Here is a 19002-nt window from a genome sequence, read left to right as displayed (position 1 = left end):
AATGTCTAAGATGAGCAATCAGTTATTTTTAGAATGAGCATACGAGCCTCATGTCTCACGTTCTAAATAGGCGTCAAGACGAGTATATAAAACAGACGAAAGACTAGTCGAATATGCGTAGCGAAAAGTCTCACTGCCATTTGTGGTGGTTAGATTGCCAGCAACGTGTCCATGGACACCCTACTGAAAGCTCATAAGAAGCAGTTCTGCTGTTATACCCTTGATAACTGGGTTGCCAATTGCAATATGCTAATCAAACACTGCAGTTAATGGCACAGATGTCTTTAGGAACGAACAGATTTACAAATGGCATAACTGACCTTCTGATCTGTCACCCACATAGCATGTCCGGCAAGACGAAAGCTTCGAGACCGACACAGCAAGGGTTTCATTCAAGAGATTCGTGAAAAATGCGTTTGGTGTCTGGTTGCTTCCGAGCCACAACGTATAAAATAAAGTCTCAGTGTCGTTAGGGATCACACGTCTTACTGATGTTGATATAGATTATTAGTTCAGGATGGAAACAATGTTTAATAATTAATACCCGATATGTGATGAACGACGCCTCAAAGTCAGATAAACATCGGAGTGGAGACACGTGATGTATCCCATCCTGTTTGGGTCAGTTCATATACAAATAGCGTGATTAATAAAGAAAGAAAAATGGAAGACTATGACGAAAGTGATAACCGGCTGATGGTTCTCACTGTTGCTATTTTTGTGCGCATGGGAGAAACGATGAAAGAAATAAAAGAAAATCACTAATGTGGAAAGTAGCTGCTTGGCACCAAACGTCGATATTGACGTTCACAGTCTACCTACCTGTAATAATCTACAGTAAGGAGAATTTAGAGAAACTCTTAACAAGTGGATAGGTTTCATAAGACAAATTTATGCTTCACGTTAAACAAATCCAGAGCTTATTGTTAATAATTGGTGTTAATTATTGGTAAAACGAAGTAACGATTTTCAACATAAGATAACAGAGTATGATGGGAAGACGTTGTACACTTTTAACTAAATCTGGACAATTGTTACGTAAGGCAACGAGAACAATGAACAGATTAACAGTAGATGAAAGTCTTATTCGTTTTTAAATTGGCCGTTATTCTAAGTCAGTGCTGTTATATGCACTTGACCATACAAAGGAGACAATTTCATAATTCAAGTTACTTATAATTGCTTACAATCACCTTAAGCATCAAGGTTGCATACCAAGGCCCCCAAGATATTTGTGGCAGTAAGTTATGACGACGATATGACCTATCGCGCTTTTGAAGTACGCACTAAGTAGCTGTCCTTGAATGCCACAATTTGGGAGATAAGTGTCCGACACGCCGTATAAGAGGAGGTCGGTGTGCTCACTAATGGCACTTGTATTTGAGGCATCCAGCGTAGTAGAAACCACTGCAGCCATGAAGGCGTCCTTTGTCCTGCTGATCGCTGGAGTGTTACTCGTGGCGTACTGCACGCCGTTCGCTGTCGCAGACGATGAAGAGGAACCGGTGGATGAAGCAGCCGAGAACGGAGACGCTGATGACGACGGCACCGACGGCTCAGCAGACGACGACGCCGTCGACAGCGGTGATGAGGAGGGTATAAGTGGAGAGAGCAGGCGGGCAGCCAAAGGTAAACAGCAGCTGAGGCGTGCAGGCAATGCAAGGGGCTAATTGCCGTACCATTCACGGCATCAGGTTATGGTGTAGACTGCGAGTCTGAGTGTACTTTCTTGTAGGTTTAAGTCCCTAGTTGATAATCTATATTATTCTGATACTTTGAACACTGAAGTCATTCGTCTCTAGACAAGACAGGTGGTTCGAGGATATTTGTGTGTAGTATTATACCATTAGTGCATACATTAAGTATGCATGTTGTGTTTTGAGCGGCACACACTATTCATTACTGAGCTAATCATTTAGTTGCCTGTCATTTAACCTTTGTTGTAATCAGAATGAAAATTACTGCAGTTACGCTTTCTGGTAGAACAATATGTCTATGCCAACACACAAGTTTACAAAAATAGTTGAAAGTTCACTGAAATATGGTTAAACGTTAATTATATGTTTCGAAGATTCTTAGTGACCGTCAGTGAGATTTTATGATGTCTTCTTACCACAGTTTTTTAAAGCGCTTTGACATGTTTCAGGATTGATATTTAGAGCGAGTTACAGAAACTGAGTTTTAGCATCAAAATGCCTTAAGTCTTACAGCTTAAGATGTGTGCATACTACCGACTTCTACAAGTAGGTATGTTTAGCAATGATGGAATTGAAGTTATCACAGGTACATAGCTTATATCTGTCTGAGTTTCATGGCGATTATAAAGATACAGGGTGATTCATATCACCGTTTAGGAAACCAAAAGTGACGTAGATGACTCTGAGATAAGTAATTTGACATGAGACACATATGATCGCAAGTTTCAGGAAATCCCCAAACCAAGTGGATGACAAATGTAGCACACGTGATGGTATCAGGGGATGCATACTTTAATGTAAGTGCAGTAGCTAGATCAGTCTATCCACACTGTAGTGGCACTTCTACACATTGCTCCACGTGGTTATTCTGCGTTTATTCTTGCATTATACAGTGCGATACTGTAGTGTTCATGGTAGTGGCACTACAAGACTATGGTGAATCTATCTACCATTAGGAAAACGTAGTACGCTAGCAGAGTAGTGTTTAGTACTGACCGCTACCACTGCACCTGTGGGGAGGTACATAAACTGGTCATGTAACATGTGCAAAGTTCGTCAACCACATTTAGGATATTTGCTGACGTTTTTGGTTCCATGTATGTTGTATTAAATTTCTTGTCTCAGAGTCTTATACTCCGCTTTGAGAGTTTTTAAACATTAATGAAAATCACCCTGTATATATCAGATCACTATGGTATAAAATAGCAACCTAAAGCTACACTGTGTATAGCTGGATATGCTACAAACAAAAGTTATAGCCTAGAGCAGTGCTCTTGATATTTGAAGCAGCAATTACTCCAAAGGAAATCAGTCAGAAAAACAAGTTATGTGTGATCCAATTCTTCAGTGTGTTATATACTTACAAAATTTAAGGTTAGTATCTGTGTCAACTGTATATGGAAGTTTTTGTTAAGCCGACTAACATTTTCTGATGAGACAAGAGAGTACGCAAGTGTCAGAGGAACATCATATTTTTTGTTTATTGTTGAGCAGGTGTTCACGCCCGGGCTGGCCACATGAAACATGCACGTGCAGGCAGCCGAAACATTGCATCCAGAGCTGGAAGGAGACCCCATGCCAGGTCAGGCGCCGCCCGCAGAGCTGCACACAGCAAGTAGTCGCTGTTGCTGAGGGAGCACCACACTGCAGAGGCGCAGTCTGGATCTGCTCCCACTGTCCTGTACCCTGCACTCATGTGGAGAAAATAAAGCACCACTGTACTTTCTGGCAAACATATGTGTCTATTACCCGTTGTCCTATAAATTTAAGATTAAGTGCACACATAGGTAATAACTTAAAATGGAAAAAAGTTGCAAAAGTTCCAAACTCTTATAAGTGTTCCAGTTTTCGGGTGTAAACGAGATATGCGGCCCGATACTATACTACCAGTATCATATTATTATCTGTGTATGTTGCACAGTGATGTGAATGGCAGTTTGGATTTCTGCTTATGGAGTCATAATCTACAGTATAGAGCGCTAGGGTGTATACCCCAGTATCATATTGAGTTAGTGGTTCTGAAGACACAAGAAAAGAAGTCCTTGTAGTAATTGCACATATTGTGATTTTTAATTGTTATAACATTTCCAAAACTACAGACATGACTGCAGCGAGCTGTTGCATGTCCAATATAGAGGCGGAATGAGAATCTGATTTTAGGCTTTGACGGTAGTATGCCTCTTAATCTTTTTCCAAACTCAGCTCAATACATAAGGATATGTGTGTTCAAAAAAATGACCTGAAAATGTGGCCTTTGTCTAGACAATCATTACGCAAGGAGTAACTGATAACGCTATTTGAGAACGTTTTTAAAAAATATGCAGTACAAAATAATCAAATTTTGCAATTGGAACAATGGGAGACATGAATGAATACTGGAAAGAATTTAGGGCCAGAGCTACTTCTCAAAGTTTTATAGCTGTGTTCAACGAAAGTAGACTACATATGACATGGATGTAGACCAAGACCAATGAGAATGTGAGCCTCAATCTGATAGTCAATTGATGTGTGCCAAAGAACATAAAATATAATGATTATGTCAGATGTAATCTCGAAAACAAGTTGTCTCAGAATCTCAGCTACACTATTTACTTTCTGAGATGTATGCAAAGATTTCAACGATCTTCTGCTGACTGCTGTTTGGGACAGCGTCTGCTGATTGCACTTTTACTACACATGAACTAATAGTCCTGTTGATGTCAGAGTTAACAGTAAACTTCGTGTACGAATTAAACGCAGACTCTAGACTGAATAATAAATCATGTGTACAGTAGAAATTTAGCATTAATTTTAAAAGTGATTTTGGAAGGAAGATAAATGATACACCTTTTAACTAAATACCTATCACTAATACTCAATTCAAAAAAATAACAAATGAAGGATTACACAATCCGCCCGGTGACCATGTGGTAGAAAATGCCACATTATCTGAGAAACTGTACAAAGAAAAATTCTTCACATAGCGGCAGATAAGAACGCCTTTGAATAAGCGGTAATGTGATGCAGCCATCACCTCCGACTGTACTGGTAAACGAAGGAGAATCAAATACTATACCTCAGACATGGCTCATAACATGTCTCTTTTAACAAAACAAGTTAAGTATGAATACAAATGAAGGCCTACTTAACACCCTGAAAGATTGCATACGGAGTATTGTACCAAGCTGCGAAAGGCTTTCTGGAACTTCACCATAATGCAGATCGGTCCTCACCAGTGGTCATCCCAGTTACTGCTCGCACTGAAGTTGACCCTTCACCTGTGGTAGAGTGGAACGTCGCCCTGGGGCGAAGCAGGCGGCGAAAGACTTCCCAAGCGGCAGCACGTAAGGCCTACCACGGTTTGTCTGACAAACAGGCTTGCGGACCTCTGGTACAGAGCCGAGTGGAGGGTCTGAATCAGAGGCTCAGACGGTTCTGCGACCATGTGGGCTGCAGATTCATCTACGTGCGCCAAAGTGTGGTTGGCTTTCGTGTTCCACCGAATAGGTCAGATGTCCACTATACGCAGAATGCGGCTACACGGGTAGCGGGGGCTGTGTGGCGTGGACTGGGCGGTTTTTAGGTTAGATGGTCTCGGGAAAACACAAGTAGGGCTTCAGTCACAAAGGGTGAAGGCTGAACACAGGAAGAACGTAGATACAGGAACCATTGGTATATCGTTTGTTAATAGTCGTAGCTGTGTTTTTGAGAGTACCAGAGCTTTAAGCACTAATAGAAAGCACTGATACTCAAATTGTTATAGGCACTGAAAGCTGGCTAAAGCCGGACATAAGCTCAGCCGAAATTTTTGCGATGAACCTAACGATGTTCCGAAAGGATAGTCTAAACACGGTTGGCGGAGACGTGTTTGTTGCTGTCAGAAGTGGTTTATCTTGTCGCCAAACTGAAGTAGAAACTTCCTGTTATTTTGTATGGGCAGAGGTCACTGTTGGCAACCGGAATAAAATAATAAATTGATCGTTTTACCGACCTCCCAATTCAGATGATACAGTTGCTGAAACGTTCAAAGAAAACTTGAGTTTGATATTAAACACATACCGACCTATACGATAATAGTTGGTGGTGACTTTAATTTACCCTCAATATTTTGGCCTAAGTACATGTTTATTTCCGGAGGTACGCATAAAGTATAATCCGAAATTGTGCCTAACGCATTCTCTGAAAATTGTTTCGAGCAGTTGGATCATGAGCCCACGCGAAGAGTAAACGGTCGTGGAAACACACTTGACCTCTTAGCAACAAACAACCCTGAGTTAACAACCAGCATCAAAACCGATTCAGGGGTTAGTGAACACAGAGTTGTCGTAGCGAGATTGAACACTGCAATCCCCAAATCCTCGAAAAATAAGCGAGAAAGAAACCTATTCAAAAAGCAGAAAAAAATTCACTTGAAGCCTTCCTAAGAGAAAATCTCCACTCATTTCAAATTAATAAAATAAGTGTAGACCAGATGTGGCTTCGATTCAAAGAGATAGTATCGGCAGCAATTTAGAGATTTATGCCAAATAAATTAACAAACGACGGAGCTGATCCTCCTTGGTACACAAAACGGGTTAGAACACTGTTGCAGAAACAACGAAACAAACATGCCAAATTGAAACAGACCCAAAATCCCCAAGATTGGTGATCTTTTACGGAAACTCGAAATTTAGCATGGACTTCAATGCGAGATGCCTATAACAGTTTCCACAACGAAACTTTGTCTCGAAACCTGGTAGAAAGTCCAAAGAGATTCTGGTCATTTGTGAAGTATGTTAGCGGCAAGAAACACTCAATGCCTTCTCTGCCCAATAGCAATGGAGATACTATAGAAGACAGTGCTCCCAAAGCAGAGTTACTAAGCACAGCCTTCCGAAATGCCTTCACAAAAGAAGACAAACTAAACATTCCAGAACTCGAATCGAGAACAGCTGCCTAATTGAGTTACGTAGAAGTAAATATCTTCGGAGTAGTGAAGCAACTTAAATCAGTTAATAAATGCAAGTCTTCTGGTCCAGACTGTATACCAATTACTTTCCTTTCGGCGTATGCTGATGCAGTAGCCCCATACTTAACAATCATACACAACCGTTTGCTCGCCGAAATATCCGTACCCAAAGACTGGAAAATTGCACAGGTCACACTATGATTCGAGAAAGGTAGTAAGAGTAACCCACTAAATTACAGGCCCATATCGTTAACGTCGATATGCATCGGGATTCTAGAACAGATATTGTGTTCGAACATTATGAATTACCTCGGAGAAAACGGTCTATTGACGCACATTCAACATGGGTTTAGAGGGCATCGTTCCTGTGAAACACAACTAGCTTTTTATTCACATGAAGTGTTTAGTGCTATTGACAAGGGATTTCAGATCGATTCCGTATTTCTGGATTTCCAGAAGGGTTTTGACACTGTACCACACAAGCGGCTCATAGTGAAATTGCGTGCATATGGAATATCGTCTCAGTTATGTGACTGGATTTGTGATTTCCTGTCAGAGAGGTCTCAGTTCGTAATAACTGACGGAAAGTCATCGAATAAAACAGAAGTGATTTCTGGCGTTCCCCCTATATAAACGATTTTTGAGACAATTCGAGTAGCCGTCTTCGGTGGTTTGCAGATGACGCTGTCGTTTATCGACTAATAATATCATCAGAAAATCAAAATAAACTGCAAAATGATATAGAAATAATATCCGAATGTTGCGAAAAGTGGCAATTGACACCAAATAACGAAAAGTGTGAGGTCATCCACATGAGTGCTAAAAGGAGTTCGTTAAACTTCGGTTACTCGATCAATCAGTCTAATCTAGAAGCCGTAAATTCAACTTAATACCTAGGAATTACAGTTACAAACAACTTAAATTGAAAGGAACACATAAAAAATGTTGTGGGGAAGGTTAACCAAAGACTGCGTTTTATCGACAGGACACTTAGAAAATGTCACAGACCTACTAAGGAGACTGCCTACAGTACGGTTGTCTGTCCTCTTTTAGAATACTGCTGCGCGGTGTGGGATCCTTACCTGGTAGGACTGACGGAGTACATCGTAAAAGTTGAAAGAAAGGCAGCACGTTTTGTATTATCGCGAAGTATGGGAGAGAGATTCACAGAAATGATACAGAATTTGGGCTGCAAATCATTAAAAGAAAGACGTCTTTCGTTGTGACGGAATATTATCACGAAATTCCAATCACCAACCTTCTTCTCCGAATGCGAAAATATTTTGTTGACACCAACGTTCACAGGGAGGAACGATCACCACGATAAAATAAGGGAAATCAGAGCTCGTACAGAAAGATATATGTGTTCACTCTTTCCACGCGCTATACGAGATTGGAATAATAGAGAATTGTGTAGGTGCCAGATGAACCCCCTGCCACGCACTTGAATGTGATTTGCAGAGGATTCATGTAGCTGTAGATGTAGTTTGTAGTGTGAGAATAGCCATCAGAATGTAATGTCAATTCAGTTACCTAGAGTCCATGAGCAAGTTGCGACACCAGTCGTCCAGAACAGAACATGTGGAACTCACGAGATGAGAAGATCGCAAAACTAAGGACAACACTTTGTCCACTATAAAACAAAGCCCATAAACACGTGACACAGTACATGCTGTTCTGTGACTGGTCCATACTCAGTGTCTGCAAAGTATAAGTTTGTGGACATGCTATCACTCGAATAGTCAAAGACTGGAATGCATTAAGCAATCGATAGTTCTGGTAGGAAAAGCTTTTGAACAGACTTGCGAGCATGAATTCATATAAGAATCGATAAATTGATCATTGAAATTTTAAGGAAAAGTTTTCATCAAACACCCCTTAGATTTACAGCAAATCTCGAATGCTATTTTGCAGGGTGGTCAGCATTCCAGAAATGGTAACTTAACCTCCGGCATGCACCTAACACAAACACAATAATTATTGAGTAATTACACTAACATATAATGGACTGATACTCTAATAGCAATGTATATCTTTATGGGTCCATATCAACAGACCATCATTATTTTAAATAACTGTACTCTTAGTAACATTTCCTGAAAAGAGTAAAAATTATATGGCATCATTACCACATCAACAATGTTACTTCAGACATATATCTTGTGAGTAAACCAGATCTCCCAAGAGCAGTTATCATCCATTTTAAGTGAATACATATCAGAACGCAATGCTTCTGAAATCACACACACACAGATATATATACATATGCACCAACACACACACATAGACACACACACACACACACACACACACACACACATATATATATATATATATATATATATATATATATATATATATATATATATATATATATATATCGTTTGTCTGAAACATTTATGAATACAGTATAAATAATCTTTTTTTTATGGAAAAGAACGCAAATACCTACAAATGAAACAAATTTTTAAGAAACCAGAACTTTTTGTGGCTAGCCTCCTGAATTTGTTACTTAAGCACCAAACAACCTAGTCTATTACACTTTCAATATCAGTCTGCTGTCGAATGAGTGGATGTAAATTATGTTAATGACATTGTTTACAGTATTGCTCCGTGTAGAAAACGATGCATGTAGAAAATGAAGAGGCTGTTTCTAGAATAAACTGTTTCTTCAACTCTAGTTAATCATTGTTCACAAACAGAATCATGGAGTACAGAACCATCTGTGTTGCGCCTGACAAGGAAAACATGATTGTGGAGACCGCAGTCAGAAGAATGGCTTAGATTTCAGTCCTACATGATATCTTCTCAAGCCATGGCAATGTAGGACGTCTGCAGTGCACTAACCACTGGCGGTCACTCCTAATATTAACATTTCAATCAACATTTTGTCAGCTAGCACCTCACCCAGTCTGGAGTGTCTGTAGTATTAGTCCAGTGGGAATGCCATAGAGCATTATTGTTTGATATGCTATTTGTGTAGTGTGAGTGCCCACAATTTTGCTGGTAAAGATAGCAATTCCATTCAAAGCATGACCCATTCTCATGTGTGACCTCACATTATCTCATAGTGATCATCTTGTACTCATATCTCAACACGAAAATATTTGTAAAGACTGCTAGTACAATGTTAAATAAAGACACAACAAAAAAATTTCGATTTGAATTGTGGTAGAAGTAGATCATCACAGCCTTAATTAACACAAATTTTTTCCTTGACATTTATAGTAATTATAAGACCAACAGCGCCAAAACTCCAGGATGAAATCCACATTAATGAATATAGGCAACTATTAAAATACTGCCTCAACAAAGCAAGGAATGTATTACAAAAATATTGTAAACTTACACACACTTTAATTTACATCAATTTTTACATTATTACGTATTGAGAATACCTAATATGTTATTTGCACTTTACAGCTCAGTTAATACCTCTTAGTTGTCACTGTTCTTAACTATCCCTTCTACCTAATTAGTGATGTCATCATACATTTATAAACTCTGGTGAATAAAGAATGACATGCAGTCAGAAGTTCGATACTTAACAGAAAGTTTTTCAAAAGGCTATTAATAGCATATTCACTTCCCAATTTCCACTTAAAATTTCTGTCCACTCCACAAGATATAATTCAGCATTGAAGCTTTGACAGGATCATTCAGGAAGATAGTTCACCACACCAAACTGTGTATACAACGCCAACAGCGAAGATCATGATAAATTCCTTAAACTTTTTATCCTGCCATAGTACTAAACTTTTACAAAACATCTATGCATACCTTGAATCATGCTGAAATTGACTATGAGGACTCAACACAAACTATGTAGCCTTAACTTACAACATGGCATAACGGACATTGGTATAATTTGACCTGCATTCTGGCAAAGACATCAACAAAGTTCTCAAAGTACTTTGTGTTGTTAGGCTCTCTCTGTACATTAAGTATCTTTTAGGTTGGGTTTTTAGATTGTTATACATCTCTGCCTCCTTCAGAAGATTAATCTGAATACCTTTTTCCATTTCATGAAATATTTACACGTTTTTTCAATGTTCCCCATTGTATTTTCAAGTTTTGTAAGGTTGTCACTAAAAAAAGATTTATGCCTGGGTTTACAATGTTCTTTAAATCTTATGTTAAGCTTCCTTCCTGTTAGGGTATGTATTCCTGGTCACAAAGGCCACAAGTGATTTTTTACACTATTGAGCTATCATAAACTGATAGCAATATATACTTTTACCTGAATAGTCGAGATTATATAAGGATTTAGCTCATGGAATTTACTGTGTAGTTTTTGAATATGTGTTGTACTACTAGTGGTTACTGATTGTTATAGTGTGACAAGAATTGTTGATGCTACAAATTTTTGTTATTTTAATGCCCTGCAAGAAAATGTACAAAGAACCCACTCGCAAATGAATTATTGTATACTTTTTAACGCCATGTGATGAAAAGTTATGAACGTTTGGATAATTAGTAACTAATTAAGGCAATTGATCAGAATAATAAGCAAGATGCAGGTAACGAGTTCTGATAATTATGTAACGTGCAACAGTTGTGGAATCTTATGCCTAATAGGTGCTAAAAATTCAGATGAACATACCATTCCTTCATTCACATTTATAGAACCTTTATTCAGATTAACATACCATTATTTAGTAACATTTTTGATGTAATAGTAACCAATTAAAAGACCTTAAAAGTCTGGTTGATGATGTTCGATCCATAACTGTGCTGTTTCTCTTATGAAATATACGTGAACATGTCATGCATTTCTACATCTACATCTACATAAATACACCGCTAGCCATCAAGCGGTTTGTGGCGGAGGGCACAATTCGCGCCAAAGTCACATTTCTCTCCCACCCCCCTCACTGTTCCACTCGCGAATCGCGCAAGGGAGAAACGACTCTCTGAACCCCTCAGTACAAGCTCTTATTCCCCTTATCTTTGAATGATGATCACTACGTGGTTTGAAAGTTGGTGGTAATAATATATGCTCTACATCCTCAGTGAAGATTGGATTTCGGCCCTGAGAGAGCAGAACCTTCTGTTTAGCGTCTCGTCTATCTGCAACTTCAAACTTTCTATGAGATTTGTAACGTTCTCGCGATGGCTGAATGTACCAGTCACGAATCTTGCCGCTTTTCTTTGGGCCTTCTCAATCTCTTGAATCAGACCCAACTGGTAAGGGTCCCGTACAGACGAACAGTACTCTAAGACTGCACGAACTAACGTATTGTAAGCTATTTCTTTTGTTGAAGGACTGCATCGCTTCAGGATTCTACCAATAAAACGAAATCTAGAGTTCGCCTTACCCGTTACTTGTGTAAACTGATCATTCCATTTGAGATCATTTCGAAAAGTCACACATAGATACTTGACTTATGTTACCGCCTTGTTACACGAAGTAAATTACACTTTCTAATAGTGAGAGATAACTGCCAGTCATTACACGACTCATTTATTTTCTGCAAATCCTCATTGATTTGTTCACAACTTTCGTGTGATACTACTTTCCTGTAGACTACAGCTTTATCGGCAAACAGTCTAAGGCCGCTGTCAATACCATCAACCAAATCGTTTATGTAAATCGTTAAAAGCAGAGGACCTATTACGCTGCCCTGGGGCATACCTCAAGTTACTCTTGTTTCTGTTGAAGTTACCCCATTCAGGGCGACACTTTCTAATATTGAGAGATAACTGCCAGTCATTCTATCCAACCGCATATGTCATTGGATACACCGTAAGGGGGTACTTTTTGTAGCAAGCGACAGTGCGGAACTGAGTCGAACGCCTTTCGACAGTCGAGAAATATGGCATCAGCCTGGGAGCCGGTACATCATGGGACCCTGTTGTACATCATGTACAAAGAAGGCCAGCTGTATCTCGCATGACCGCTGTTTCCTAAAGCAGTGTTGATTTCTGCAGATGAGCTTCTCAGAGTCTAGAAAGATAATTATGTCTGAACACAAAATATGTTCCATGATTCTACAACAAATCGATGCCAGTGAAATTGGCCGGTAATTTTGTGCATCCGATTTTCTACCCTTTTTATAGATTGCTATGACCTGGGCCTTCTTCCAGTCCCGTGGAACTTGTCGCAGTTCCAATGATCTCTGATAGATGACGGATAAGAATGGTGCTATATTTGTAGCGTATTTAACATAAATCTAACGGGAATACCGTCTGGGCCAGATGCCTTCCTGCCGTCTAAGGATCTTAACTGTTTTACAATCTCAGATACATTAAACACTATGTCAGCCATCCTTGCGTTTGTTAGATAATTGAAAGGGGGAATGGTGCTGCAGTCCTCTATCGTAAACGAGTTGCTATAAGCTAGGTTTAGAATTTCGGTCTTCTGTTTATCATCATCAGTTATATTACCCGTACTGTCAGCAAGAGAAGGTATTGAATTATTTGAGCGTTCATAGATTTTACGGATGACCAAAATTTTTTTGGTTATTTTTATTATCTGCAGATAAAATATTGCTTCCAAATTTGTTAAAGAGTCTCTCATTGTCCTTCTGACAGCTGCTTTTATTTCGCATTATTTCTGTTTGTCAGCGGGGCAGTTACTACGTTTAAAACTACTGTGAAAAATTCTCTTCTTTCTCGGCAACTTCCTAATATATTTGTTGTACCAAGGTGGATCCTTTCCCTCCCCCCTACTTTTGCTGGGCTTATACTTCCCTAGCACATGGTGAACAATATCTTTAAATTCCGACCAAAGATGCTCAATATCTTTCTGTCCCGCGGTGATTGGAGCTGACGATGAAGATATTCATTAATGACAATTTCATTTGCTTTCCCAAACAAGAGAACTCTACGAGGTTTTTTTTTTTTTTTTTTTTTTTTTTTTTTTTTTTTTTTTTTTTTTTTTTTTGCAGCTACAACTGACACAGATGCCACAACGACATTACTGTCGCGGCTAATAACTTCTTCTAAATTAACTTCCTCATAAGGATCAGGTCTGTTTGTCGCCAAGATATCTAATATGTTCACATCTCGAGTTGGTTTTCTAACCAATTGCTCAAGGTTGTATGTTGAGAGCGCTCCTAGAATAACTTCATACGAATCTTAGCTTCTGCCCCCTGTGATAAACGTGTAAGTTTGCCAGTCAATGGATGCTAGATTAAAGTCTCCACCTATGGATAATTTTGATATTTACTTCCTATGTACTCAAGACTTTCCCTGAAACGTTCTGTGACGTTTGTTGAAGATGCTGGTGGTCTATAAAAGCATCCTATTACAATGGTCAGTCCTTGTCTGATTGACAGCTTTATCCCAACTATTTCACAGTCCGACCCATTAACGATGTCAACTGTGTTTAAACAACTATTAACTGCAATGACCACACCACCTCCTATAGCATCAGTCCTATCCCTCCTATCTAATACAATATTGGCATTGCTACTGTTTATATCGGAGATTAACTCGGGGATCTTTCTACAGGCATTTCGACAATTTACTAACATGAGATTAAGTGTATTTAAATCCTTTGGAATGACGTGTTTAGGCGAACTAACAATTTTTACAGTTGGAACACCCACATCAGTGTCATGATCTGGTAATTTTTCGGGCCAACCGTTTGTTTCCCATGGGGAGGAACCTAATCTAAAAAAACCCCACGGGCACGCCACAAGCACTGTGCTACCCATGTAGCTGCTTCCTGTGTATAATGAACCCCCGATCCATCGAGGGGCGTCCTGTAACCTTCCACCCCATAGCGTAAGTCGAGGAATCTACAACCAGTTTCGTCACAGAGTCGACGTAGCATCTGGTTTAGATTCTCCACTCCACTCCAAAACAGAGGACCCCGGTCCACCCTCGGTATGATGCTGCAGGTCGTCAGCTTCCACTCCTGGTGAGATGGAGGCTGCCTTCACCAATTCAGCCAGCCGTCGAAAGGACAAAAGGATTTCCTCAGAAACCCGACGACTGGCATCGTTGGTGCCGAAATGAGCAACAATCTGCAGCTGGCTTCACCCTGCACGCATGATAGCCGCTGGAAGAGCCTCTTCCACATCCCGGCGAGCACACCGAGTGAACGTTGGACTTCTTCCCTGCCCGCTATGTTCCTGAAGGGCTCCATGACCCACCTAACACGACCTTCTGTTATAACGTAGCTTGATAAACTAAGACAATAACTAGGCAAGAATTCCAACTGAGAACTATTAAGCAAATATCAGTATGACATTGGCTGGTGACTTACTTTGATGCTGTGTAAGTCTATTGTTAAACCACGTGATGATCTGTAATTCCCCTAATCCATATGGCACTGCTGAACATTGATAGCCTTTCCTTATAACTCTAGATAAGTGATGTATTAAACAAAGAACTAGAGCAATGTTTAGATCTAGCGATGTTAGCACTTATAATGACTATTAAACCGTGTATAAGGTCTCTGCCTGTATAAAACACTTTCAGTGTTGGTTAAACTGAGATGTGTCTACCTGTGTTTCTACTAACGCTGTCTAGTAACCATAACATGCAGACGGTAACTGAACTATTAGTGCTGTAGTATAATAGATGTATTTTGAGTAATCTGTTATTAAACTGTTAATATTGTAATATAATGGATCCCCCTTGAGTTTGTTGTTATGCATGATCTTAACGTCAGTGGAGTGTATTTCTAGCAGATGCATATTGGCTTTTCGTTAAATCTTTTACCTATTATGTTGGATCCATGCGGTTTTCTTACAGTTAACAGCTATAAGGATAAATGGACCAAGCTAATAGCAAAGTTGGAAGATTGTACATCCTGTATCTCATACTACAATCATGGAGACACAGAGCTAAGATGCGTCTGTACGTTCTTTGTTACTTTGCTATAAGCTGTAAAGTATTTATTGGTGTCTCACTTATCAGCTGTATGCTTTCATGTTACACACTTTGTGATGCGGGTTCCTGATTTTCTTTGGTACTGGAGTCCTGATGATGGTCTGATCCTAGACCAAAATTGATTGTCTGTTATAAAATATGTCGTTACGACTGTGTATTGCATAATCCAATTCTTAACATTCTTTGAACTTCCTTAGCGCCACATGCACAAAATATTTCTTGCGGTGCCCAGTAAAGCAAGTTTGCTGATCAATATGTACCAAAGAAGCAATTTAAAGTAATTGATGTGTGTACAAGCAAATGGATTTGTAAGGAAGTTTACTTCGTTGAACTGTCTGACAATATCAAGATATATTGTAAAAATAAATGGCTTAAGGGTGAATTAAAAGCAAAACATAGATAAGGAAACCGTCCTCTACAGACTGAAGAATATAGAGGGATGTGTTGTACATATGTGTATTGATGTTTTAGTGAAATGTATTGACAGCATCATGAAAGAGCGTGTAACGCCTGGAAAAAGGCAAAAGTTTCACAAAAGTGACCTAGGTATTATTGGTACAGACAATAACGAATTAAATTTCAAGGCACACAAAGGCAGTTCGCTTGTTATCCCTACAGAAGTGCATATATAACTAAAACTCTTATTAAAAGATGATCAAATATTTAAGATTCCTAAAGCTCCCACTGGTAAACACAGAGGCGAAAGTAAGGGGAAGGTAATAATTCCTGTTCCATTTTTACTGACATTCAATGAAATAGTGTATAGGTATCAACTCAATCGCTAATAAACTTAGAGTTAATTCAAAAATACATAAAATTGCGCTTCCCTATAAGCAATTTTCAATTACATTGATTGCACTTGTCATTTTGTAAGTCAATAGCAAGTCAATAGCACTCAACAATTCATGCTTTCTAAACCCACGTTTTCTTCGAGGTAATTCATAATGTTCGAACACAATGTATATTCTAGACTCCTGATGCATATCCACGTTAACGATATGGGCCTATAATTTAGTAGATTACTCCTACTGCCTTTCTTGAATATTGGTGTGACCTATGTAACTTTCCAGTCTTTGGGTACGGATATTTCGGCGAGTGAACGGTTGTATATGATTGTTATGTATGTTGCTACTGCACAGCATACTCCGAAGGGAACCTAATTGGTATACAGTCTAGACCAGAAGACTTGCTTTTATTAAGTGATGTAAGTTGCTTCATTGCTCCGAGGATATTTACTTCTACGTTACACATTTTGTCAGCTGTTCTCGATTCGAGTTCAGGAATGTTTACTTTGTCTTCTATTGTGAAGGCATTTCGGAAGGCTGTGTTTAGTAACTCTGAGTTGGCAGCACTGTCTTCGATAGTATGTCCATTGCTATCGCGCATAGAAGGCATTGATTGTTGCTTGCCGCTAACATACTTCACATAGACCAGAATCTCTTTGGATTTTCTGCCAGGTTTCGAGACAACGTTTCGTTGCGGAACTGTTATAGGCATCTCGCATTGAAGTCCGTGCTAAATTTTGAGCTTCAGTAAAAGATCGCCAATCTTGGGGATTTTGCGTCTGTTTCAATTTGGCACGTTTGTTTCGTTGTTTCTGCAAGTGCTCTAACCCGTTTTGTGTACTAAGGAGGATCAGCTCCGTCGTTTGTTAATTTATTTGGAATAAATCTCTCAATTCCTGCCGACACTATTTCCTTGAATCCAAGTCATATCTGGTCTACACTTATATAATTAGCTTGAAATGAGTGGAGATTGTCTCTTAGGAAGGCTTCAAGTGAATTTTTTTCTGATTTTTGAAAGGTATCTTTCTCGCTTATTTTTCGAGGATTTGGGGATTGCAGTGTTCAATCTCGCTACGACAACTCTGTGTTCACTAACCCCTGAATCGGTTTTGATGCTGGTTGTTAACTCAGGGTTGTTTGTTGCTAAAAGGTCAAGTGTGTTTTCGCAATCGTTTACTATTCGCGTGGGCTCATGAACTAACTGCTCGAAACAATTTTCAGAGAATGCGTTTAGCACAATTTTGGATGATATTTTATGCGTACCTCCGGAGTTAAACATGTATTTACGCCAACATATTGAGGGTAAATTAAAATCACCACCATCTGTTGTCGCATGAGTCGGGTATGTGTTCAAAATCAAACTCAACCGTTCTTTGAACCTTTCAGCAACTGTATCATCTGAATTGGGAGGTCGGTAAAAGGATCCAATTATTATTTTGTTCCGTTTGGCAGCAATGACGTCTGCCTATACTAACTCACAGGAAGTTTCTACTTCAGTTTGGCGACAAGATATACTACTTCTGACAGCAACAAACACGCCACCGCCAACCGTGTTTAGCCTAACGGAACACCGTTAGCTTCACGCAAAAATTTCGGCTGAGCTTATGTCCGGCTTTAGCCAGCTTTCAGTGCCTATAACGATTTGAGCATCAGTGCTTTCTATTAGCGCTTGGAGCTCCGGTGCTTTCCCAACACAGCTACGACAATTTACAAATTATATACCAACGGTTCTTGTATCTACGTTCTTCCTATGTTCAGCCTGCACTCTTTGTGACTGAAGCCCTACTTGTGTTTTCCCGAGACCCTCTAACCTAAAAAACCAACCATTCCACGCTACACAGCCCCAGCTACCCGTGTAGCCGCCTCCTGCGTATAGTGGACACCAGACCTATTCAGCGGAACCCGAAACCCAACCACCCTTTGGCACAAGTCGTGGAATCTGCAGCCTACACGGTCGCAGAACCGTCTGAGCCTCTGATTCAGACCCTCCACTCGGCTCTGTAGCAGAGCTCCGCAATCGGTCCTATCGACTATATTGCAAATGCTCAGCTGTGCTTTCATCTTGCAAGCAAGACTGGCAGCCTTTACCATTTCTGTTGGCCTCTCGAAACTAGAGAGAATCTCTTCTGATCCAAAGTCACACACATCATTGGCACCAACGTGAGCAACAACCTGCAGTTGGCTGTACCCTGTGCTCTTCATGGCATCCAGGAGAGCCCTCTCCACATCTGGAATTACTTCCATAAGACAACGACTGCTTATTCGACATATTTTAACGCCACTCTTTTAACTAAGAGCATAAGGAATGTGTTTCTGATCCTCCTGATTAACTAGAATCTTTAAGCCAGATTGTAATTTTTGGTGTGATATGTAATTATTTTCAATACAGATAACATTAAGAAAATTATCCCAGTGTAATTGAGTGCAACACACTTATGGAACAAACCTCACAAAGTAGAAAGTAGTTTTAGATGTACGATGTAGAATCGCAAGAACTCAGAAATAAATCTAAGAGTTTTCTAATTTGGAAGAACATGTTTTCTTTTGAGCAACACACACTATACATTTCTGAGCTAATCATTTAGTTGCCTGTCATTTAACCTTTCTTTGAAATCAGAAAGAAAGTTACTGCAGTTACTCTTTCTGGTAGAACAATATGTCTGTGCCAACAAACAAGTTAACAAAAATAGTTGAAAGTTTACTGAAATATGGTAAACGTTAATCATATGTTTCGAAAATTCTTAGTGAC

General features: G+C 39.5%; 1 protein-coding gene across 1 annotated transcript; it reads left to right on the top strand.

Moving 5' to 3' along the window:
* The first annotated feature begins 1352 nt into the window (after positions 1 to 1352).
* Positions 1353 to 3430, top strand: LOC124622190. The gene is made up of 2 exons (XM_047147834.1): positions 1353 to 1629; positions 3192 to 3430. Exons 1-2 carry the CDS (start codon positions 1368 to 1370, stop codon positions 3314 to 3316), a joined length of 387 nt encoding a protein of 128 aa, XP_047003790.1. The 5' UTR covers positions 1353 to 1367; the 3' UTR covers positions 3317 to 3430.
* The last annotated feature ends 15572 nt before the right edge of the window (positions 3431 to 19002 follow it).

Source organism: Schistocerca americana, chromosome 7, assembly GCF_021461395.2.
Source record: "Schistocerca americana isolate TAMUIC-IGC-003095 chromosome 7, iqSchAmer2.1, whole genome shotgun sequence".
Classification (NCBI taxonomy): Eukaryota; Metazoa; Arthropoda; class Insecta; order Orthoptera; family Acrididae; genus Schistocerca; species Schistocerca americana.
The sequence above is the reverse complement of the archived record's forward strand: the minus strand, read 5'-3'. Positions and strand labels throughout refer to the sequence as shown.

Excerpts from the sequence above, each read along its gene's own strand:
- LOC124622190 (XM_047147834.1), top strand. The coding sequence starts at position 1,368 with ATGGCACTTGTATTTGAGGCATCCAGCGTAGTAGAAACCACTGCAGCC. Across the intron at positions 1,630-3,191 it reads GAGCAGGCGGGCAGCCAAAG|GTGTTCACGCCCGGGCTGGC; the intron begins GTAAACAGCAGC and ends ATTGTTGAGCAG.